Raw genomic sequence first — 24,365 nt, forward strand, 5'->3', positions numbered from 1 at the left:
AATACATACTCGTGGTTTTTAATTACAAGTACTGGAACATAAAAAAAAAATACATATGTGTATATATGAAAAGGTTAGTAAATACATATATATATACCTCCTAGATGTGTCTGCTGAGAGTTCCTAGGAGCAGCGATACATCCCAGCAGCAATGAGCACACCTCTCACCCAGATCTTGATCTCTAAGGACCATTCTCTAAGAAAAGGAATCAGAGCTCCAAGGAGAAGTAGTTGACTATAGGGCTGGGGTGGGGAAAATACAAGATCAGCCGGACCCATCCTTGTAGTGCCAGAAAGTAAGGGAATGCTCAAATAGATGATAGATAGATGATAATATAGATAGACAGTAAAGATGGGGGTTTATTGAAAGAATGCTAGAGCCAACTGAAGGAGTTTCTAATGGCTAAAGCTGGATTGATTAGGCAACAAATAATTATAGTATTGGGTTTTAACCCATAGAATAAGATATTCTATTCATCAATCCATACTGCTATGAGTAACTAATGGATCAAATAAATGTGGAGAAGCACCAGCTCTTACTGTAGAAGTCTAATTAGTTAATTAGAAGAAAATGGGAAATAGTGAATCACCACTAGGCAAACACCACAGAAATAATTATTGCAGATAAGATCCACTGATGGATGCTAAAATTAGTGTGCAAAAGTTTGAGGAGAGGTCAGATCAGTTTTGACAAGGCTGCCAAGACCATTCAGTGGGAAAAGGGCACTTTTAAACAAGGTTCTGAGAAAACTGGACATTCACATGTAAAAGAATGAGGTTTAACCCTTACCTTTTACTATATACAAAAATTAAATTACATCAAAGACACAAAGGTAGGACCTAAAACATAAAACTTTTAGAAGAAAACACAGGGAGACAGCTTGATGACATTGGATTTGGCAATAATTTCTTGGATATGATACCAAAGGCACGGGGAACAAAAGAAAAACTAGATAAATCAGACAACCTCAAAATCAAAAACTGCATCAAAGGACACACCAACAAGCGAAAAGGCAACCTGTGGAGTGGGAAAAAGCACTTACAAGCCATATCTGAAAAGGAGTTAATATCCAGAATATCGAAAGAACTCTCACAACTTAACAGTAAAAAATAATCCAATTAAAAATCAATAAAGGACTTGAATGGATATTTCTTCGTATCACAGGGTATACAATGGCTGGTATACAAATGGCTGATATGCACATAAAAAGATGCTCAACATCACCAATCATTAGGAAAATGCCAATCAAAACTATAATGAGATGTCACCTTATACCCATTAGGATGGCTACTGTCAAAAAACAGAAAATAACAGGTGTTGTGAGGATGTGGAGGAGGGTGTGCACTGTTGGTGGGAATGTAAAATCACGCCGCCCTTACAGAAAACAGTGTGGAGTTCCTCAGAAAATTAAAAATAGAATTACCATATGATCCAGCAACAGCTCTCCTTATACATATTCAAAAGAATTGAAAGCAGCGTCTTGAAAAAAATGTTTGCAACCCATGTTCTTCGCAGTGTTATTCGCAGTAGTCAAAAAGTAAAAGTAATGCAAATGTTCACCGATGGGTGAGTGGGTAAACAAAACGTGGCATGTACGTAAAATGAAGTATTGTTCAGCCTTGAAAAGGAAGGGGATCTTGACATAAGCTGCAGCATGGATGAGCAGTGGGAACACTGCGTTAGGTAAAGTAAGCCAGTTACAAAGAGACGCGTATTGTCTGATTCCACTTATATGGGGTCCCTAGGATAGTCAGACTCATAGAAACGGAAAGTGGAATGGTGGTCGGCGGGCTGGGGAAGGGGGAAAGGGGAGACTATTTAATGGGTACAGAGTTTCAGTTTTGCAAGATGAAAAAGGTCTGGAGATTAGTTGCACAACAATGAATACTTAACACTACTTAACTGTACACTTAAAAATAGTTAAGACGGTAAATTTTATGTTATGTGTATTTCACCACAATTAAAATTTTAAGTTTGAAGAGAAATAATTTGCATAGTCTCCAAGTACCTCTCCTTAGAGGTTTATTAACTATAGGAGAAAGATAGTAATTGTAGGGTGGAGAAACCCAGCAGAGACCACCTTGACCAAATGATCAAGTTTAATGCCATCAGTAATAAGACATATCAGCATCAGGAACCCTGGGATACGATGCACTGGAAAGGACACATTTTTGTGGTATTCTTGCACAAAATGCATTGTGAGAAAATGTCAGACAAACCCAAATAAGAAACATTTGACAAAATCACTGATCAGTACGGTTTAAAGGTGTCAAGGAAGGAAAGACGGAGGAACTTTTGCTGCAGTCCTACAAAACTGCAAGACTAAGGAGGAATAACTAAATGTATGTGATCTGAGAATTCAGGGACAGAAAAAGAGCATTAGTGGAAAAACTGGTGAAATTCTAATAAGGTCTTTAGTTAATATGCCAACTTTTAACTTAGTTAATTTATTTAAATTTATTTAAACGTATTATTTAATCAAGTAATTTTACATTTAACTTAGCTAAATATGGTAATGTTACTTCCCTAATTCTGATCATGGTATTGTGGTCATGTAGGGCGTGACCGGGGAGACTGAGGAAGACGCGGAAACTATACTATTTTTGCAACTCAGTTAACATTGAGTTGGAAGAGAGAAAGCGACCCTAACATTCATAAAGCCCTTGCATTCATGACGTATTAGAGGCTGCCGGGAATCTGAAGTTCAAAGCTGCAGTGGAATTTCTCAGACGTCAGCAGAGATTCCTGTGGAGGGGCAGGGCAGGGCTGTTACCCAGGCTCCAGGCTCAGGAGCCTGCTTCTTTCCCAAAAGTGCTGGACTCCCTGTGCAGCTGTGACCTCTGCCTCTCAGAAACCTACCGGCTTGAGGAAGACTCCGGGAGCGGCCTCGGCCTCGCAGGGGTTCGGGCAGCCCTTGCTGCCAAGGACCCCCTTCTCCCGGGAGGTGCACCGTCTGGACCTCCTTGGTCACCTTCCTCTTCTGTCTGCCTTTCCCCAGGTCTTCGTTCTGCCCGCAGGAGTTCTTGCTCGAGGTCCTCTCCTCCTGGGCATGGGCGTTGCTGCCAACACCTGAGGCCACCTCCCCGCCAGCGCCAGCGGTTTCCTAGCTTCTCCCAAGTTTGGGGTTTGTGGTGGCGGTGGGCTTGCTGCTGCCTCCCCTGCCCACGTCCCCCTCCCGTGCTCCTTTCTGTGCCCTACCGTTTCCAGGAGAGATTCGACCGTTCAGAATAAAGCCGCTGGCCCGTCCCTGCCAGGCCTGGAAGTCTGGCAGAATGAGCTGGGGTGTTCCGTTTACAGAAACCCCACGGCTCTCCGCCTGCTCCGCCGCTCGCCCTGGGAACCTGCCCTCTTGAACTGCGCCACCCAGGATCCCTCGGCCTGGCCTGGCCTGGCCTGGCCTGGCCTGGCCTGGCCTCGGCTGGGTGCAGCTGACGGGGAAGACGAAGTTGCGGGGAGAGTGAGGTACGGACACCCCTGCTCCCTCCTTGCTGGACGTGGTGTGGCAGTGGCCGTGCCCCTCTGCCTGTGGCTGCAGTTCCTGTCTGGTGACCCTCCTCTACAAGCACCGCTCCCCTTAGGGTCTGTCAGTCCCTCTGCCCCTCCAGGTCCAGGCAGGTAACAGCTCCCACTCCTGCTGGACTCTGGGCGCCTCGCCTGGCCATCCCACCTGAGTTCCCTTCGGCCTGTTTTCACCGGCGCGAACAGTCCCGCTCCCCAGGTGGGCCTTTGACGCACCCTCTGATCTTCCCCAGAAGCCTGACCGACCCGTGAAGGTTTGCGCGCTGAATGCTGAGGAAGTCCTCTTTGCTCACTGACACACGTAGTCTCTAGGAGACTGGGCTTGCTCCCCGGTGCCTGGGAGGGGTCAGTGTGTGCAGGAGATGTGGGCTCATGGGACACTGTGAGCTTGAATCCATGACGCAGGAGTGGGAGGGGCATAGGCAGGGTGGACAATCGGGAAACTCGGGACATTCATGATATCTCCTGTTCACACCACACCAGAAATCGTCATGCGTCAGACAGAAGACAGCCGGAAATATTTAAATACTTAAAACAAACAAATATTTTTCCTGAATTGTTAATTGCTAAGTTGGCAAATTGCTATTTGAAAATTGTCTCTCCTTGAATTGGTGATGCAGGCAGCTGGTCTTTTGCCAAAGGTATTGTTGAGCAAATACCTTGGAGAATGAGTTGGCTCCTGCCGCGGCCTGATTCTCCTTGCCTTCAGGGCTGGACGTGACCTTCTGACTCAGGACTGACTTGGGGCCCGTGTCCAAGGGCTGCTCCACTGGGGCCCAGCATGGGCCAGGCCTCCTCGGAGATAGGGCGATCCCACCTGAGTCATCCTCAGCCTCATCCAGGCGGGTAATGTTTTTGTTTTTATTTTTCAATTACTTTTCATTCAATTTTACTTTGTATTAGTTTTAGATATACAAGCAGGAAAGGTTATTCCTTGTAGGAGGTGCCAGGAGTCCAGCCCTGGTTAGGAGGATCTTGGCCTGCTCTGGGTTCTTTAGCTAGAAAGGAGTCCATGGCTTAGGGAGCCATGAGCTGGGCTGAGAGGATGGGGTGGTGGTCATAGCTGGAGCTGGAAGGGCAAGTGGGCTTGGGCTTGGGCCAGAGCACCAAGGCCTGGGATTTGAGTCCAGTCCTGGGCAGCTTGGTCTCTCGAGGCCTCTTGCTTTCTCCCTGTTGGGCATTTGGGATCTGTGTTTGGGCCCAGCCTTGCCAGGAGATCTGGGGCCATAGTGTGTTGAGACTGGAGCCTGTGTGCTCACACCAGGACAGCGCATTAAAGAGGAGCAGGCTCTCGTGGGTAGGGGCATGATGTGGTGAGAGCAGTGGCCTGTAGGCTGCAGTGGGGCAGGCTCTGGGCTGGCACAGGGCTCAGAGTTCTACTGAGTGGCTGAGTCCTGACAAGGGCCTGTCAGGGAGCTGGTGAGCTCCTGAGCAGAGGGGACTGTGAAGAATATCTCAGGGTGGGGCCTGGTGGGAATGGGTCATCCTGTCAGGGGAATGGTCACAAAGAGGACCCTGCAGTGGTCAGGGACACAAGCAACCTCAGAGGAAAGAGGAAAGGGGCTTTGATGGGCCCAGGGAACGTCCCTGAGGATCTCTCAGCCCAGTTCCCACCAGCCGTGTCCCAGAAGTCTCGCCACCTTGGCAGCGTTGCCCTGGGCCCTGAGCAGCACAGCTGGTATTGGCTGTAACAAGGCCTCTCTGAGTCCACAGGGTCACATGCAGGGTGGGCAAAAGTAGGTTTACAGCTGTGAGTACGTGAAACAGGGTTCATTCTTATGTTATTTATTAATTATTGCATTATTTTCCATACAAACACATAGTAAAACTTGCAAGAGTCACAGTATTTTTTTTCTTAAGAAGACCTCTCCAAATTGTTTAAAGCCCAACCACTCCTGCCAAATGGGTGGCACCTGTGACCCAGAGTTACTGCTGCTCACAGGGCCCACTACCGACCTAGGGGGGCCGGCCGAAGCTGGGGCCTCCCCATACCACTCAGGAATGTGGGAGGGCCTCAGCACTGTAGGACCCAGGCTGCGAGGCCTGGGGTCAGGTAAACACTAATTAGGCCCTGCAACGCCCTCCTGGGCAGCTCTGACCGCCAAGGAAACTAGCACGGGGGAGGCAGCCTCAGAATCCTGCCCCAGGCCTGAACTGCATGAATAGGGACTTGGAGGACCTTCCCTCCATGACTCTTGCCCATTGGGGCCACATCACTGCCAAGCGGCCCCTCCCTGGTGCAGCAGTGATGAGGGGAAGGGAACAGGAGTTCACCCAGAGTGTACTCACATGATCCCAACCACTATCAGTGACATGCCCAGGAAGGCATGGCTGTCCCCATTTTATAGATGAGGAAACTGAGGCTCAGGTTGGGCTACTGACTAAGAGAAGTAGCATGTGGGACAGGCTTAAGGCATCTCTCTCTATCCTGAGTAACTAGGGAGGCAGCCTGGCCACTAAGCCTGTGGCTCATCGGGGCCGGTAGTGCAGCTTTCTGGGGAATCTTTCGAGGGCTGGAGGCACCGCCCAGGTGGTGGTGGATCCTCATTTACTCTTCTAGGACCTCCTGGGGGGCACTGCTCACCTCACAGGGCCTTCCCAAGAGACCAGGCCCCAAGGTGCGGGGAGAGCCGGCTTCCCTCATTTGCTCCCTGCCCAGTGCTGGCCACTCAGGTCCTCCGTGAGTGCCAGTCAGCTGGCTGCGAGCAGGAATGCCTGGAGTGTGTCCACTCTGCCTTGGGCGAGGCACCACCTCGAGCCCCCCGTCCAGTGGGGGCTGCAGAGCCACTCTGAGGACTGAGCTCCTGGGAATGGGGAAGGCAGCAGCCTCCACTCGCCTGTGTTCTTGGCATAAGGGGTCGCCCAGGTCCACAGGCCTACAGAATCCCCAAGCCCTGACTGGGCCACCATGGGGACCCTGGACAGCAGCCTGAGTCCTCGGCCTCGTCTGGCTACACACCTTGGCCCAGCTGTGGAGAACCTGAAGCCCGGGGGCGGGCAGGGCTGCTGTCCCCTTGCCTCACTCCACAGGGCCCTGAGGCCTTCTGCCTTAGGGGAGCAGTGTGTCCGGGAACTGACCTTTTTGTCTGGCTTTGGTCCTGCTCCCTGCCCCTGCCCCTCACAGAGTCCCAGAATGTAGGGTGTGGGGGTCTCATGCTGCCCAAGGGGCAATGCCACAGCCAGGGTGCGAGGGTGGCCCCACCCAGCCCTTTCCTCATTCCAATGCCTGTGCTGACTCACCTGGTCTGTGGGGTGAGGGCTGGTGCCCCAGAGCCCAGTCAGCCACCAGAGGTACCTATAAAAGCGCACTGGCCCAGGCCCCAACATCCTGCTCAGTGGGCACGGACGCGGCACCATGCTGGGAGGCCTGGGGAAACTTGCTGCTGAGGGCCTGGCCCACCGCACTGAGAAGGCCACTGAGGAAGCTGGTAAGGACCTGAGGCGCCTTCCTGCCTGGCCCATTGTGCTCAGGCTGAGGGACTGGGGACCGACTTGACGGGCGGTTGGATGCTGATCCCGGCAGTCTGGGGGCAGGCCTTGGCCCCATGAGGAGCTCTGGGCAATCAGACTCACAAGGATGGGGGGGGGCGGTGCAGAAGCTGAGGAGGGCAGCCTGGGGTGGAGCCAGGAGGGTCCACTGCCCCAAGCAGCGCTCATTCCTGTGGCTGAGGGCAGGAGGGAGGCCATCTCAGAGGAGGCCCCGGGCCGGAGGGGGAGTGGGGAGGGGAGCCAGGTGCTGGGTGAGCAGCTGCGGCCTGAGTCCTTCCCTCTGGAAACCTGGGAGCCCTTCCATACCCCAACAGCCTATTTTGAATATCCTGTACAGGCACAGGAAGTTCGGTGTTATTTTTACCATAACTTTAAAGCTCCAAAGATTTCTCTATTAAGAAACCAACAAGCCTGACTCTGTCACGGTCAGCCCCTGAGGTTTACACAAAGGATGTTCAATGTCTTCAAAGTCCCCAGAAGCCCACTTTTGTATGCAGGCGTCAGCAGCCATATTCGGGGAGGCTAATCCCGGCCCAGCAGTCTGAGTTAGTGTGCGTTCTTCTAAATGGCTGCGGACATGCCTGCATTTCATTGGTCAGCTCTAGCGGGTGTTGACAGGCCTGTGCCCTCCTTCGCTGGCCCTCTGCGTCCTGTTCGCGGGTGAGGGAGCCACGCCGTGGCGGGGCTTTTATAATCAGCACCGTGCCTCGGCACTCAAACTTTCACCAACTCCCGGGCGGGCACACGATGCCCCCCTACTGGAGGAATGGCTTTGGGGAACTGGTTTTGCTGGCGAGGCTTCCGGATTTGGCATCTGCTGCAGCCTCCGCCTGGCCTGAGGCAGGAGAGTAGCACACCTGAGAGGTGTGGTAACCTGGGAAACAGGCTCAGCCTTGGCACCAGGTCCCTAGCTGGCAGGAGGGCCTGCTCGTTGGCATTCCAGGCCACAGCAGGTCGAGGGGCGCAGAGGGCCTTGCGCCTTTGTCTGCCTCACTCAGCTTTTCTCCCAGCATCCAGACCTTCCCCCCAACCTCCTCAAGAAGCAAGCTGGGGGGCCTTCTCTTGAGCCAGCCTGTCGGGGCTGGGGCGGCACCCAGAGCTGTCTGAGCCCTGCGGTGAGGAGGAGCTGCGGGCACTGTGCTCTCACTCTGGGCTTGTCTCCCTTTTCAGTTCATGCTGTGGAGGGAGTGGTGAAGGAAGTGGTGGAGCACGCCAAGGAGGCTGGAGAGAAAGGTATGGGGGGCCCGGAAGGAGGGAAGGAGGCGGCAGGGTGCTGGGAGCCACCTGCTCTTTGACTAAGCAGGTCAGTCCTGCCCCAGACGTTGCACCCTTCCAGATGGTGTGCAATTATCACACTATCTGAGGCCACACTGCAGACTTTCCTCAGGCAGGACCCAGCTAGGCAGGCCCCTCCTGGAACCGTAAGAAGACTGTCACAAAAGACTGCGGCAGCATGCTGGGACAGAACAGTTAAGACATAGAATTATATACTTATATAAACACATGTTTACATAAGTGTTTGTATGTGTATGTGGACAGTGAGTATAACTATGTAAAAAGCATAGGTGCACCTCATTCCTTACAGCAAAACAGGTTCCAAATGAATCAAGGACTTAAATGTAAATACATGAAATTATTAAATTGTTAGAGTTGGCATAGGAGATTTTAGCATAATCTCAGAGGGGGGGAGGTCTTGTTTTAACTGTGACAGAAAACCCAACAACCATAAAGGAAATGTTAGTTAAATCTAACAATAAAATACTTCAAATTTTCCATAGTAAAAAAAATTATGCACTAAGCCAAAAGAAAAACCACAAACTGAGGGAAATACTTGTAGTGGAAATGCTAATCCAATATAAAACCGATCAGGAGATATAAGCAGGCAGTTCACAGAAAAATGCCCTGGAGCAGGTGACCTGCCTGGGAGCAGATCTCGTCTCACAATCGAAGGAATAAATGCAAGTTGTTTGAGTAAATAAAACAAAATGTGCAGGCATTCCTCCAGGAGCTCTGCTGGCCTGCCCCAGGCTGGGGCTCCTCCAGGGTGCGGCCCAGGGAGGCGCCACCTCCCTCGGGCCACTCCAGGTGACACTAGCCCAGCACGTGGCTCGAATGTTTACTTTGCTCACACAGACGTTATTCCTCTTTCTTACTGACAGCCATTGCCGAAGCCTTCAAGAAGGCCCAGGAGACAGGGGACAAAGTGGTAAAGGAAGTCACTGAGACGGTGACCCACAAAGTCACAAACGCCGTCACTCACGCCGCGGAAGGCCTGGGCAAACTGGGACAGTGAGCACGTCCGCCACCGGCAGACTCTTCCTGAGCCTCAATAAAAAGCTGTGAAAAGTGTGCACCACGCCTGCATTTATTCCTGTTTGGAGGCAACCAGTGCGTGTGTCCTGCACCTGCTGTCACACACCGACGCCAGCTGGGGGTCCGAAAGGTGCCCTGTTAATCAGAGGTGCTGCTTTCACACTAAGATTTCTCATCTCAGCAAGGACCTCCTTCAGGATTGCTAGTGTCTGTGCTATGCTTCTTAAAAGATTATTTTCCCAGGGACTGTATGTAGCTTTGATACCTCAGTGCTTCAGGACACCCGAGGGAGGACCGTGATCCAGCTCACATATTCTTTGGGCTTTCCTGGACATGTTCTCACGGGGTCCAGGCAGATCACGGGCCAGGCTGACTGCGAGGGTAGCAGGACAGGCTCAGAGGCCGAGATGCTTCGCGTTCTGAAAGAGGCTTCAGAGCAGCGTTTATTCTGGTCAGTCTCAAAACCAGGTCCAGGAGGAGCTGAGTCCACTGCTTACTGGCTGTTGAAGCGGCTGCCGGGTCCCCCCTCTGGTACTCCTGTTGGGCCTAATCGGTGGCAGTGGGCAAGGATACTTGGCCTTCTCTCCTTCCTGCCACAAGTGAGTCGGTACCATAAAGGTTAAACATATAAGTTTAAGCAGCATTTTACTTAACATTGGATTTTTGAAAAGGAACTGATTTGTAAAGAGATGGCATTGCTTATGTACCTCGCTGGAAGTAATTTGTTTTTAGAAAAAAGTAGAGGAAAAGTGTTTAAAGAACAAGTTAGCTGCTCAACACTTTTGACTCCCTTTAGAATGAGCTTCACACGTCTCTGAAGCCCAGGGACCTGGCGTCCCGGCTTGGGGCACCTGCCACTGTCCAGCTCCATCTGTACCTTGCGCTTGGTTTGGTTTCTGACGACTTTTGAAATCCCCCAATGCAAACCCACTCTCAGAAGGATGAGCACTGTCAGTGGCAGAGGGAACTGAACAGCCTCTTTGGACGGCAGTTCCTCCTACCAGACTTTACCCTTCAGCTGAGCACAGGCACGTGCAGGTGCCCCAAGGGCGAGCACACAGGCTCGTCGAGGCGTCTGTACCAGCAAGAGGCTGGAAACACCCTAAAAGGCTAATCATCCATCACCTGGATGGCAAGTTTTGCCTGCTTATTAAGTTCGAGATGCAAGGTAGAGATGACACCTACTACTTCTAGCGCATTACAGTGTCTTAGCTTGAAAAATGGGACCTGTGTCTAGATGGCCACCAACAGGGGCTGCTTCCATGTGAAACAGAAGGCTGCACGGCTGAGAAGGGGAGGGGACCTACGTGTGTCCGATGGGAGCATGTCAAATAATAAGATGCAAAGTATACACGTAGGTAAGTTCCTCTTTACAAAGCAAAGCAAACATGTCATTGCACAAAGAGAAAACACTAGTAGCATATAGATAGCAATCACATTACAGTGCTCATCTCTGTGTGTCTGAGAACATGAGGAATCTCCATTTCCCGTATTACGTGTTTCCATGATGCTTGAATTTAAGAGAAAACCAATGCAGGTGTATTTTAAAATGTGGTTGGGGAGGGTACCTTCTAGTTTATTCAAGGCTCTTTCCTACTCAAGTGCTACTCAAAGTTTGCTGGTTTGCAAACTTTGTTACCACTGGCAACAAGGTAAGTCAAGCAACTGAATGCATTTAGATACTCTCAGGTATTGCCTGGACCTCCGGAGTGTGAGCAGATGATCGATTCTTGTTGAACAGGGTATAGACCAACTCAGGTTGATGAACTTGCATGACAAGTTGTACATGAACTAGTCCCATGAAGTAGGACCACATACCATGATGAATTAGATTAAGAAACAATAATAAAAAAAACAAACACGAACAAAACAGATCCAGAGACATAGAAGCATGGAACAGACTGAGGAATCTCAGAGGGAAGGCGGGGGAGGGTGGGCGGGTGGGGAGAGATTAATCAAAGAGTTTATATGCATATATGCATAACCCATGGACACAGACAATAGTGTAGGGGAGGTCTGGGGGGGTGCAGGGTGGAGGGGTTCCATGGGGGGGAAAAAGGGGACATTTGTAATACTTTCAACAATAAAGATAAATTTAAAAAATGGAAGAAATAATCAAAAAACCCAAAAAACTGGTCCTTCCCCGGCAGAGTTGGAGAAGCACTGCCCACGCTTCCTTGCAATGTGCTGTTCTGGAAAAAGTTCTCCCATCTCTCATTTTCTCTTAACTGTGTGTGTTGTGCAATGAGGGATATGACATCAAACTAAGACAAACTCTGAATGTGTTGTACAAGCCATAGAGCCCTGGCCTGGCTGCTCAGTGGTTAGAACATCGGCCCGCAGACTGAAGGGTCCGTTGCAGGCTCCATCCCCGGCCCTGTCGGGGCGCGTGTGGGAGGCAGCCAATCGATGTGTCTCTCTCACACCAATGTTTCTCTCTCCTCCCCCCCATCACTCTCTCTGAAAAGCAATGGGAAAAATATCCTTTATGAGGATTAAAAAAAAGCAATAGAAAGTGATGTCAGCACGGTGGAGCAAGGACCTCCAAACATTCTCTCCTTCATCAAAGTAGCGAGAAAACTGGTAAAAATATAGTCAGAATGAACTTTTTTCAGAACTCTGGAAATTAACCAAAGTCTTATGGCAATCAATGGAGAATTTATGTAAAACAAACTAAAAGCAAACAAACAAAATCTTGTTAAGAACAGCAAGGTTTTGATGTTTTTCACTGGGTACATTCTGTTCTCATCTACCTCTGCACCCCCTTCTCCAGCTCCACCGTAGCCTTGAAAACCAGCTGCCTGGCAGTTACCGGAAAGAGCAGAACTTGGGCATTCCTTCAGGGCCTCATTCTCGGAGACTCTCCTTATTTAACCTGACTGGCGGTTCCTAGGAAGACCCCGCTGCAAGCTGCCTGCATTTGTGCTGACTAGGCGCTCACCTAACGCAGAAAACCTTTTCCTGGGCCTCTGTCATGAAGCACTTAGAGGCCATTTTTAAGTTGGTGGCTGCATGAGGTGGTGGATAACCGTTTGCACAAAAAATAGGCTAACCAAAAAGCTTAAAAGGAAAAGCTGGGGAATAAAATATCCGTAGTCTGAAAGTTCCAGCCCGTTCCTGGGAATCTAGAAGGCCACACACACGTGTAGGAGCGTGCACATGCTCGGTAAAGACCTGAGAGGGCTCGAAGTGCCTCCTTTGACTAACCTTGAGCTCTGCGCAAGCAGGAAGGGAAAACGGGGAAATGTTGACCGCCCCGCTGAATGCTGAAGGTGGGGCCCAACATGTACAGAGTCCCTGGGCAACGATGGGAGACTTACCTCGGTTCTCGAATTTAATTCGTTCTGGGAGGCTGTTCGAGAAGCAATTGGTTCGAAAATCGAATCATTTTCCCATTAGAAATCATGCAAATTGAATTAATTTGTTCCAGACCTCTAAATGATTCCGTTTTAATCTTTCTTATATACAGTACACGTCTAATGTACTGTTTAATCTACACACAGACATTTTTCTTAAATTTATGGAACCACCCTCTACTAGCCCTAAACGAATCCCTTCCAGCCGTCGCTCCAGGGTGTCTTTCAGGAGGTCAGACGCAGCATCTTCACTTTTTCACAGGTCACTGCCTCCCGAATGCTGTCCCCGGCTAACTGCTTTTCCTTTCCCAAATCAGCAGCAGTGTTTCTACCTCTTCCGTTGCCTGTGATTGTTGTTTCTCGGAGCACCTTCACACCCTTAGCAACATCAACACCTTGAGGGCCGCTTTGTGTTTTAAAATTGTGCTAATCGTCCATTTCACCAGCAACAAAAGCAAAAACACCACAAACACAAAAACATCCACAGCAGTTCCTAAGGTGTTAACAACCTGAGGTTTAGCAGTAAACTGACTCACGCTCTCCCCTTTGTGGCCTGAGACATGCTTTTGTCATGCTGATGTGTCTGCAGGCAGGGGTTGTCAGGCTGGGAACTGAGGCCTGGTTCAAAAATGGAGACACGAACAACTTGGTCGAGAACCGAATTATTCGAGATGGGAGATGTTTGAGAACCGAGATTTTACTGTACGTAAGGAAATCTCTGCCCTTGCCAGTGTGGCTCAGTGGTTGGAGCGTCAGCCCTCGGACCGAAGGGTCCTGAGTTCGATTCCGACCAAGGGCACACACCTTGGTTGCAGGCTCGATCCCCGCCCTGTCGGGGCTCGTGTGGGAAGCAGCCAATGGATGTGTCTCTCTTCATCGATGTTTTTATCTCTCTCCTTCTCTCTCTCCATTTCACTCTCTCTGAAAAGCAATGGAAAAAATATCCTCAGGTGAGCATAAAAGAAAAAAAGAAATCTCTGTCCAATCATTAGCTGATCGCTAAGCAAACTGAGTAGAACTTCAGTGGCCACACACAAGAAAAACAGACTGTAGAGTTAGTTCAGAACGGTCACTAAACAAACAGCAGCAACAACAAACCTGGAGGCAGGGTGTGGAATCTGATTTCCAGAGTTGCCACATTATATTATTTAACAAGTCTTTTCTTTGTTTTCAATTTATCATTTTCGAAAGTATTACAGATGTCCCCCTTTTTCTCCCCATTGACCCCCAATATGTCCTATTTTCAGCAAAAAAAAAAAAGTCACAAGATATGCGAGGAAAGAAATTATCACCCATTTAAAGGAAAATGGAACTATGGCTGCAAAAGCCCAGAAATTGAACTAACTACACAAAAATTTTAAATCAATTACAATGTGGGGCAAAAGTAGGTTTACAGTTGTTTGTGTGTAAAATAATACAATAATTAATAAATAATAATACAAGGATTATTAATGAAACTCTGTTTCACATATTCCCAACTGTACACCTGCTTTGCCTCACCCCGTTTTTTTTTGTTTTTGTTTTGTTAATCCTCACCCAAGGATATTTTTTCAATGGATTTTTTTTTAGAGAAAGTGGGAGAGAGGGAGAGAGGGGGGAGAGAGAGACATCAATGTGAGAGAGACACATCAATTAGTTGCCTCCCACATGACCCCCCAACTGGGGCTGGGGATCAAACCTGCAACCCAAGTACATGCCTTTGACTAGGAATCGAACGGTGATTTCCTGGTTCATAGGTAGACCCTCAACCACTGAGCCAAGCTGGCCGAGCCCCCCCCCCCACTGTATTTTAAACATGTTCAAAGAGATAAAGGAAAGTACATCTAAAGAATTAAAGGAAATATAAGATCAATACCAAATAAATAATACAAATAAAAAGAAGTTACAATAAAGAACAAAATAGAAATTTTAGAGTTAAAAGCACAACTGAAATAAAAAAAAAATTCATTAGAGGGGCTCAACATCAGATTTGAGCAGGCATATGAAAGTCAGTGAACTTGCAGATAAATCAAATGAGATTATTCAACCTGAGGAAGAGAAAGCAAAACATTTTAAAAAAGAGAACAGCGACTTAGAGGGTGAGACTGGTGGGCCACTGTCAAGAGTGCTACTTTATGCATAATGGGAGTACCAGAGGGAAAAAGAAAGATTATTTGAAGAAATAATGGCTGAAAACAACAAATTCGATGACGATCTATATTTCCAAGAAGCTCAATGAATCAAAGTAGGTATCTCCTAATCAACTTTTGAAGGACAAAGAGAGGATCCTGAAACAGAAAGAGAAAAACAAGCCATCACAGGAAAAAGAGCCTCAATAAGATTAACAGGTGATTTCTCATCAGAAACCAGAGAGGCCAGAAGACAGTGGGAAGACTTTTCAAAGTCCTGAGAAAACAAACAACTGTCAACTAAGAATTCCATATCCAGCAACCACAGCCTCCTCACCTCACATTGGCACAGTACACCTAACTTATGGGATGACCACTCCATGCTCTGATCCTGCTGTCATCAGGGGAGACCTGTAGGACCCAGGCTGTGGCCTGTCCCCACAGCTTCATGACCTACTGCAGGGCTGCAAAAGCCCAAACATCCCCAGGTTCCTGCAACTCCCTGAGGACATTGCTCTGTGCTATCACTCTTTACTGCAGGCTTTCTGGGAGAGGGTGGGCTTAGTGCAGAACCCATCTCCACTCAGCTCACAGGATAAAATTGCTGTGCACATCTGCTTCCTCATTAACGTTGGCCAATTTACTACTAGACTCCCTGGATGGTTCCTGAGGTTCGACTTAAAGTTGGCTGTTGTTTTCCCCCCCAACATTAATTTTTAAAAGTTTATTGATTTTAGGGGGGGGGAGAGAGAGAGAGACATCTATTTGTTATTCCACTTATTTATGCATTCATTGGTTACTTCTTGTATGTGCCCTGACTGGAGATCAAACCTGCAACCTTGGCTTATTGGGACGATGCTTTAACCACATGAGCTACCACTTGGCCAGGGCCCATCATTTATTTTTAATTGAAGTGAAATTTATATAGCATACAGTTAATCATTTTAAAGGATACAATTCAGTGATATTTAGTGTATTCACAATGTTGTGCAACCATAGCTTCTCTCTAGTTTCAAAACTTGTCACCACCTCAGAAAAACACCCCATAACTATTAAGTACTCCTCACCCACTCCTTACCTCCTTGGTAGCCACTGATCTCCTTTTTTTTTTTTTTTTAATAGAAAAACACACCTGTAAATTTATTCTATATGAGCACAACTATTATTACGTTGTGTATTTCCTTAGAGTATTTAAAAATGGCATTCCATAAAAAAGAATCATAATTTGGTCCTCAGAGGCAAAGAATCGAGTTCCTCTCCCTCTGTCATAGCAGAGCACAGCAGTGGTCTGCGCAAGGCATCCTCATTTCATTTTATTCTCATTTTTCTTTCACACTCTACTTTCACACCCCTACTAGTCACTGTGTGTTCATTGAGATGTGTGCATGTACATATTCTGGAAAGATACCTAGTGCTGTTCCGTTTATCTGGGCTTTCCTTTTACGAATGGTATCGTACAGGACTCACTCGCCTCACCCTGTTTTTCAGGTGCTTTCTTCACAGCACTATTCTTTCTGCCCTTCAGCTTCCCTTTTGAGGTTATTATTTCAGCTATTATGTTTTTCATACTCAGAATATCCAGTTTCTACCTCCTTATGACTCTTTTTCTGGCTCATGTTTGTAAGTCTCCCTGTTTTTTTGAGGATGTAGGTTTTATTTTAAAATTTTTACTTAAAATTCTTATTTTAGCCAGTCCATTAATTTGGCTGCTTCTACTACAGAGTATTGACTTTGTTGTCTTCCTTCTATGGAACTTGGGCTCCTCCTGTTGAATTTAGGGGTAGGCTTGGTGAAGAGCCTCTCCTGTTACCGTCTGGGGGAGACCCCGCCCTCTTTCCACTCCTCCCTCCCCCCACTGGACGTGGCCCCTCCTCGCAGCGACCACTCTCTCTTCTGCAGGGCACGGTTCTCTTTTGATAGCTGCTTCCCTCGGATTGAATCACCTCGCCCAGCGGCTCTAGGCCTTCACGTGCGTCAGGATCATCAGGCACTGTCACAGCAGGACCAGCAGGGCAGTCAGGGCTAATATCCAGTTAGGGATGGATCCTGGAACTACTAAGGGGGAGCCGAAAACAACAGGTACAGGAAGGTGGGCCAGCACCTATTTGTTCACTTCTCAGTCCATCCCACTGTTTGAGTAGCTCTCATACCAGCAGCACCACATCAGCTGCAATTTGTTAGGGGTGCAAATGGCGGGTGGGGCAGCACTGTGTCCGCAGACGAGCTGCTGCATCCCGTGGCTTCTGCGAACAACGCTGCAACGAACACGCGAGTGCGGGGCTCTCTCAGGCAGGAATTGCGCTTCCTTTGGATGTACTCAGGGCGGGACTGCCGTATCAAACATGGTAGTTCTCTTTTGGAGAAGCCTCTAATTTTTCCCATAATGGCCGTACCAATGGACCAATTACATTCTCACCTACAGTGTGCATGGGTTCCCTTTCTCCGCATCCTCGCCATCTATTGTTTTTGATGGAGCCATTCGAACAGGTGTGAGGTGGTATCTCATTGTGGTTTTAATTTGCATTTCCTTGATGATTAGTGATATTAAGAATCTCTTCATATACCTGTTGGCTATTAATCTGCTTTCTGTGCCTATGGCTTTACTTACTCTGGATATATTCTATTAAAATAATCACACCACAATGTGACCTTTTGTGTTGGGCTTCTTTAACTTAGCATAATGTTTTTGAGGTTCACTCAAGTTGTAGCATGAATCAGTATATCTTTCCTGTTTATGGCTGAATACTATTCCTTTGTATGTACACACAGTTTGTTTATCTGTTCATCTGTTGGTGTCATTTTGGGTTGTTTCCATCCTTTGGTTATGAATAATGCTGCTATACACATTCATGTACGAGTTTCTATGTGGACATGTGTTTACATTTCTGTTGTTTATCTACCTAGGACTGGAAATGCTGGGTTATATGGTAATTCTGTTTAACATTTTCAAGAACTGTCAAACTGTTGTCCCCACAGGCTGTACCATTTTACAGTCCCACCAGCAGGATACAAGGGGTCCTATTTCTTTACATCATCAACACATATTTTCTGATGAGAAAATTTGTGTATCTTCTTTGGAGAAATGTCTCTTCAAGTGCTTTGCTACTTTTTAAATGTTATTAAGAGGTTTCTTTGCTATTAAGAGCTCTTTAAAGGCATGTTAAATCCTTGTTATATTTATGATTTGTGTATATTTTCTCCTATTCTGTAGGTTATCTTTTTATGTTCTTAATAACGTCCTTTAATGAGCAACAGCTTTTGGTTTTTTATCTTTACCTGAGGTTTGCTTCCATTGCTCTTTCAGAGATAGTGGGAGAGAGAGAAACATCAGCGTGAGAGACACATCGATTGGCTGCCTCCTGCACGTGCCCCGAATGACCCGGGTGAGCCTGCAACCGAGGCAAGTGTGTGCCCTTGGCAGGAATTGAACCTGGAGCCCTTCAGTCTGGCGTCCGATGCTTTAACCACTGAACAAAACCAGCTAGGGCAAAAGCTTTTAATTTAATAAATTACAATTTACTTTCCTTGTTATTTGTGCTTTTAATGTCAAATCTAAGAATCCATTACCAAACCTGAGGCCATGAAGATTTACCCCTATGTTTTCTTCTAATAGTTTTTCCTCTTATACTTAGGTCTTTGATCCATTTTCGGTTAATTTTTGTGTATGAGTAAGAGGTCAAAATTCATTTGTTTGTGGACACCCAGTTGTCTCAGTGCCTTTTGTCGAAGAGACTATTCTTTTTTCATTGAATAGTGTTATATGCTGAATTGCGTCTCCCAAAAAGATTAACCCACAGAACCTCCGAATGTGACCTTATTTGGAAATAGGGTGATTGCAGAGGTAACTAGTTAAGATGTCATACTGGAATAGGGTGAGCCTTTAATTCAGTATCACAGACACACAGAGGGATGATGGCCATGAAATGACAGAGATGGGAGTGATGCAGCTGCAAGCCAGAGTGCCAAGGATTGATGGCTACCACTGGAAGCCAGGAAAAGCCAAGAAGTTCCCCCTACAGGTTTCAGAGGGAGGACGGCCCTTCAGACACCAATTTATAGCCCCCCAAACTGTGCAACAATCAAGTTCTGTTGTTTTACATCTCCATTTTGTGGTACTTTGTTAAGACAGCTTTAGGAAATAGTGTTGGCACCGAGGTTGAAAATCAATTGACCATAATGTCCCGGACTGGCATTCGTGTTTGTACGCCAGCACCACACTTCTAAGTATGGAAGCTTTGCATTAGGTTTTGAAATTGGATGAAGATTTCCAAGTTTACTTTTGTTTTTCAATATTTTGCTAATTAGGGGCCACTTGCAGTTTCATATTAATTTTAGGATCAGACTTTTTATTTTTGCAAAAAAGGCCACTGGAATTTTGATAGAAATTTTGAACCTATAGATTATCTTGAGTCATGGCTTCTTAATATTGATTTTCAATCTGCCCTAGTAGGTTTGGCTCAGTGGTTAGAGGGTTGGGCCCACGGACTGAAGGGTCCCGGGTTTGGTTCAGGCCATGGGGGCACATACCTTGGCTGCAGGCTCGATCTGTGGCCTTGGTCAGGGCATTTGCAGGAGGCAGCCAATCGATGTGTCCCTCTCACACCAATGTTTCTCTCCCTCACTCTCTCTGAAAGGCAATGGAAAAAATGCCCTCAGGTGAGGATCAAAAAAAACTCTCAATAAAGAAAAAATATTTTTTTAAAAAAGGCTTTCCATCTATAAACATGGGCTGTCTTTCCACTTATTCTTTAATTTCTTTTAAACTATGTTTTGTAGTTTTCAGTGTAGGGGCTTTCACCTCCTTAAGTTTATCCGTTTATTTTCACTTTTATTTATTTTTAAAATGTCTTTATTGATTTCAGAGGAAGGGAGAGGAAGATACACAAAAACATCAATGATGAGAGAGTCATTGATCAGCTGCCTCCTGCATTCCCCCCACTGGGCAAAACCCGGGCACGTGCCCTGACTGGGAATCAAACCAGGATCGCCTGGATCCTAGGTAGATGCTCAACTGCTGAGCACCGCTGGCCAGGCTCCTTAAATTTATTCTTAAATATTTTATTCTTTTGGATGCTACTGTAAATAGAATCGCTTTCTTAATTTCCTTTACAGATGGCTGGTGTATAGAAAAAAACAGCTGATTTTTGTGTATTGCTCCTGTACCCTGCAACTTTGCTTAACTCATTAGCCCTAGTAGGTTTTGTGTGCGTCTCCTATGGGATTTTTTTAATATATAGAATCATGTAACCTTTACAGACAGTTTTTCTTCCTTTCCAGTTCAGATGACTTTAATTTCTTTTTCTTGCCTAACTGCTCTGGCTAGGAGGACTGAGACAGTACAATGTTAAATAACAGTGGCGAAGACTAGAATCTGTCTTGTTCCTCCTAAGGGGAAGCATTGTTTTTCACCAATGAGCATATTAACTGTTTATTTTTGTAAATGCTCTTTATTATGTTTAGGAAGTTCCTTCTATTACTTTGGCTTTATTGTGACAAGATCTTGAATTTTATCAAATGCTTCTTCCCACAGCTATTGAGATTATGTGACGGCCCCCCTGTCGGGTCATTCTATTAATGGGTGTATTACATTGACTTTATGTTGAAGCGCCCTTGCATTCTTGAGATAAATCCTACCTGGTCGTGATGTGTAATACTTATGAGCTATTGGATTCTGTTAGTTTTCTTGTGATACCTTTGTCTGGCTTTGGTATCTTGGTAATACTGGCCTCATAGAAGATGTCAGGAAGTGTTTTCCCTCATCTTGTCTTTTTGAAAGAGTTTGAATAGGATTAATGTTAACTCCTTAAATATTTTAGAATTCGTCAGACCTGTGTGACTTTGGATTAGGCAGTGATTTCTTAGATATGACAACCAAGGCATAGCAACCAAAGAAAAAATAACTTGAACTCTTTATCAAAATGATTTTGTGTCAAAGGACAGCATCAAGAAAAGTAAAAAGACAAAACTAATAGAGAGAAAATATTTGCAAATCATCTGAGTCACATATTTAACTATATAAAGAACTTTCACAACTCAACAGTAAAATAATAACTTAATTAAAAATGGGCAAAGGATTTGCATAGAATAAAAATGTTTAAAACTGTTGGAAGTGGTTGCCTCTGGGGAGTGGAAATGGTGAGGTGGGTATATGAATTAGAGGGGACAAGCGATTGTGCACAGTAAGAACTATTTGGCTCTACACCAGTAATTCTCAATAGGGCATGAATTTGCCCCTCAGAGGGCATTTGACTATCTGAATACATTAAAAATTTTAATTTTTTTCAATTACAATTCACATTCAATATTATTTTTATTTTATATTTATTTCAGGTGTACAACATAATTTATGAAGTGATCCCCTGATGATTCTAGTACTCACATGGCACCGTACATAGTCATTACAATATTATTGACTATATTCCCTATGTTGAACTTCACTGAATACATTTTTTTAAAAGATATTTTTCCCTTTAATGGTTAAATACTGGTTACTTTATTTTTATTTTTTTAATATATTTGTATTGATTTCAGAGAGAGGAAGGAAGAGGGAGAGAGAGAGAGAAACATCAATGATGAGAGAGTCATTGATCAACTGCCTCCTGCCCTCTATAGGGATCGAGCCTGCAACCCGGGCATGTGCCCTGACCAGGAATTGAACTGCGATCTCCTGGATCCTAGGTCGATGATCAACGGCTGAGCCATGTCTGTTCGGGCTGAATACGTTTTTGATTGTCACAGCTAAGGGGTGCTAAACATCCTACAATGCACAGGATAATCCCCAAAACCAATGGTCCAAAATGTCAATAGTGCTGAGGTTGAGAAACTGTCTAAACTATGTGAAACTCTGATAGAAAAACATCCTAGTAATTGAGTTGCCAGAAATACTGCTTAAAAAAAAATAAAAATCAAGCATTTACTTCTCATTTCCCTGAACTTCATCTACCAGGATAAAACATTCTAGCATAGGGGTTTATGAGGTAATAGTTAAATTGACCAGAATTTTCTAACTCAAAGCTCCAGAAAGCAAAGTTGATACGAGTGCTATGTTGTCTTTCTATAGGTAGCATGGACATTACCACTTTTCTAACATTAATATCAATAACACACATCAGTGTTTATCGAATCTTTAGAAAAATACTAACTCCCAGTATGTTAGTCAAGGGCCAAGACTAAGACTTACCATCCTGCTTATCACAAGACCTGAACCTACATCCCCACTGCGCAGTGTTCTATCCTGAAGCTTGTTTTCACGCTTCTCCAGCACAGTCAGTGCTCTGCCTCGAGTGCAGCAGGAACAGGCAGCTCTGGAATGGCCCTGGCCTACCCGCTCCAGCCGCCACACAAGTTATGCTCCAGATTTGGCAGCTAAGTAACTGGTGGAATCAGGTCTAGAATCCATTTCTGCTCGTTATGGTTAGTATTCTGTCTTAAATTGATATATTCTGTAGCTAAATGATTAAAAACAAACCCTTCCTTCATTAAAAAAAAAAAGCACTAAAAAATTACTTTAATATATCAGCTTTAAGCACTAGAAACTCTTCCAAGAATAGCCATTTATACTGTTCAATCGCTCACAATACAGTGGATAGTAACATTATACAGGGGGTTGTATCAAAAATTCCCGAAACCCAATTGTATTTTTATCATCTACTAAGAGACACTATTAAATATAAAAACAGAAAAGAAACAAAAGCTTTGGAAAAGGTAGACTTTTAATAACTGCTTTTATCACCAGGTTAAGTCATGCAGTTACAAAGTAGTTAGAAATTTCTGACAGGATATTATTGTTAAAAAAAGAAAAAAGCTCATTCTTACATAAATAATATCTAGCACTTCATTGGGACACCACTGTTCAAAAGGCCCTGGCAAAACACACACACTCAGTTCCAGGCTGCGTTCAGGCTGCTGTTGGTGAAGCCGTGCGCAGGATGTGAGGCCCCTGGAAGGGGACACGAAGTCAGGGCGAGTTGGGACATTACTGGCAGTGCTCAGAGCTGCCAGCCAGACTCCAGAGAGGGAGTCCAAGTGCTTTTTTTCTGGGACACTCTACTTGAATTATTGTTCAATCAGTCAGCACAATAGATTTTGAAAAGAAAAGAGCAATTAATTAACATGAGGAGGTTACTGCATTCTTTGGACTATATGTCATAATTGTGGTTAGTAAATTCCGACAGCCTCCATCATTTGCTAGTGAATGATATGTATGAAGATAACATTCTCCACTGGGCTTTTTTTGTTTAACAATATACTATTGATAAGCTATAAATGATACTGTTATAAAAATACTAGCTTTTTTCATTCATTATGTTTATAGGCATTCACTGCTTGAGTCAAGGTTAGGCTTATTAAGTGATTAAAGGCAATTTTATTACAGCAGCATGTACTTATTTTATTCTAAAAGAATAAAATGCATAAAAAGAAATAGCTTTTATTTTTGTTGCAGTCTACAGAATTGAGTTCTTTTGCTGATATAAAATATCAGTAACTTACTTGAGGACCATGCTACCTTCTGAAAATGCCACACACGTGCTTCTTAAACGTGTCAAAGTTACAGCACGTCTTAGGCTTGGCCAGAGCTGAAGCAGCAAATAACCAACTGCTCTTGGACTACAGGTACCTTCCTGGCCAAGCTCTGAGTGCTGGGAGGCAGCCGGGGAGCAAGGCGGTGCAGCCAGATAGAAGGGACTTGTTATTTAAAGGCAAAACACCCAAATGGCTCTCTGGCATCTACTTTCAGCTTTGTACACCAATCCCTAACTTTAATTTTTTTTCTTAAGGGGCTGATTTGGATTGACCTGTGAGAATGTTGTCCATTATCTAATAAGTAATGAGAGAAAGATGTGTGGTTACATGTAAACTGGCGATAGGTCTACAGAGGAGGAGGTGAGGAGGGCAGTGAAGAAGTCAGCTGCAGTCCATCTATGTGAAGGTCACGCCGGCTTCATTGTACACCTTGAAGACTTTCTCAATGGCATTGACATAGGCAGCTGTTCTCAGGTCCAGTCCCAGGTTATACTTCATGGCTGTGCGCATGATTTGCTGAAACGAAATAGAAAACACAGTGAAGACCACCCCCACCTCAGCATCTGGCCATGCACACACATGGCACGTATGGGACTGGTATGAGGTACCTGTCACCACTTCAGTGCAGGACCTGGGCAGCCAAAGAGAAACTACTCAGGCAGGAGAACCACCTCTAGTCAGAAAGGACTGATTCTCTGGAATTAAACCAACCACTATCTAGGCGGCAGTAAGAAGTTGCTCTTCAGAATTTTAGGGGTGAGCTATCACTGTGTCCTTTAGATGTCCTGCTACCTGGAGTGAATTCATTTGACATACTTTGCGATGATTTACAAGAACTAAGAATGGGGTGAGGAAAATGATCTGCAGTTAGTGGTGGTGGCTACGGAGCTATCTAAGGCTGCTAAATTATCTACTTTAAAAGGGCGAATTTACAGTATGTCAATTATACCTCAAAAAAATTAACAACAAACACCACCTTCTTCTTAATACCTGTTTGTGCTATTTCAACTTAAATCCAAGCAGATACTCTAAACTCAAGAAATTAAAGAAACTGGA

At 45.7% G+C, this 24,365-nt stretch overlaps 2 protein-coding genes across 3 annotated transcripts in view; one reads left to right on the forward strand and one right to left on the reverse strand.

Annotated features, from left to right (window-relative positions):
• Positions 1-6,831: 6,831 nt before the first annotated feature.
• FAM25A (family with sequence similarity 25 member A) lies at positions 6,832-9,361 on the forward strand. Its single transcript, XM_081157935.1, has 3 exons — positions 6,832-6,948; positions 8,180-8,242; positions 9,169-9,361. The coding sequence occupies exons 1-3, from the start codon at positions 6,876-6,878 to the stop codon at positions 9,300-9,302; spliced, it is 270 nt and encodes an 89-aa protein (XP_081014061.1). The 5' UTR covers positions 6,832-6,875; the 3' UTR covers positions 9,303-9,361.
• A 13,119-nt stretch (positions 9,362-22,480) lies between these two features.
• Positions 22,481-24,365, reverse strand: part of GLUD1 (glutamate dehydrogenase 1) — a 33,184-nt gene continuing 31,299 nt past the window's right edge. Inside the window, exons 13-14 of one of the 2 annotated variants that reach the window (XR_014000241.1) lie at positions 22,761-23,825; positions 22,481-22,648 (exon numbers count right to left, since the gene is read on the reverse strand). Coding sequence is in view for 1 of the 2 variants with exons in the window: in XM_081157950.1 (XP_081014076.1) it covers positions 23,706-23,825 (120 nt within the window). In the remaining variant the exon portion in view is untranslated. Of the gene's footprint in view, positions 23,826-24,365 lie in introns of both variants that reach the window. The other variant, XM_081157950.1, reaches the window with a different exon arrangement.

The sequence above is a fragment of the Miniopterus schreibersii genome (assembly GCF_964146895.1).
Source record: "Miniopterus schreibersii genome assembly, chromosome: 14".
Taxonomy (NCBI): domain Eukaryota; kingdom Metazoa; phylum Chordata; class Mammalia; order Chiroptera; family Miniopteridae; genus Miniopterus; species Miniopterus schreibersii.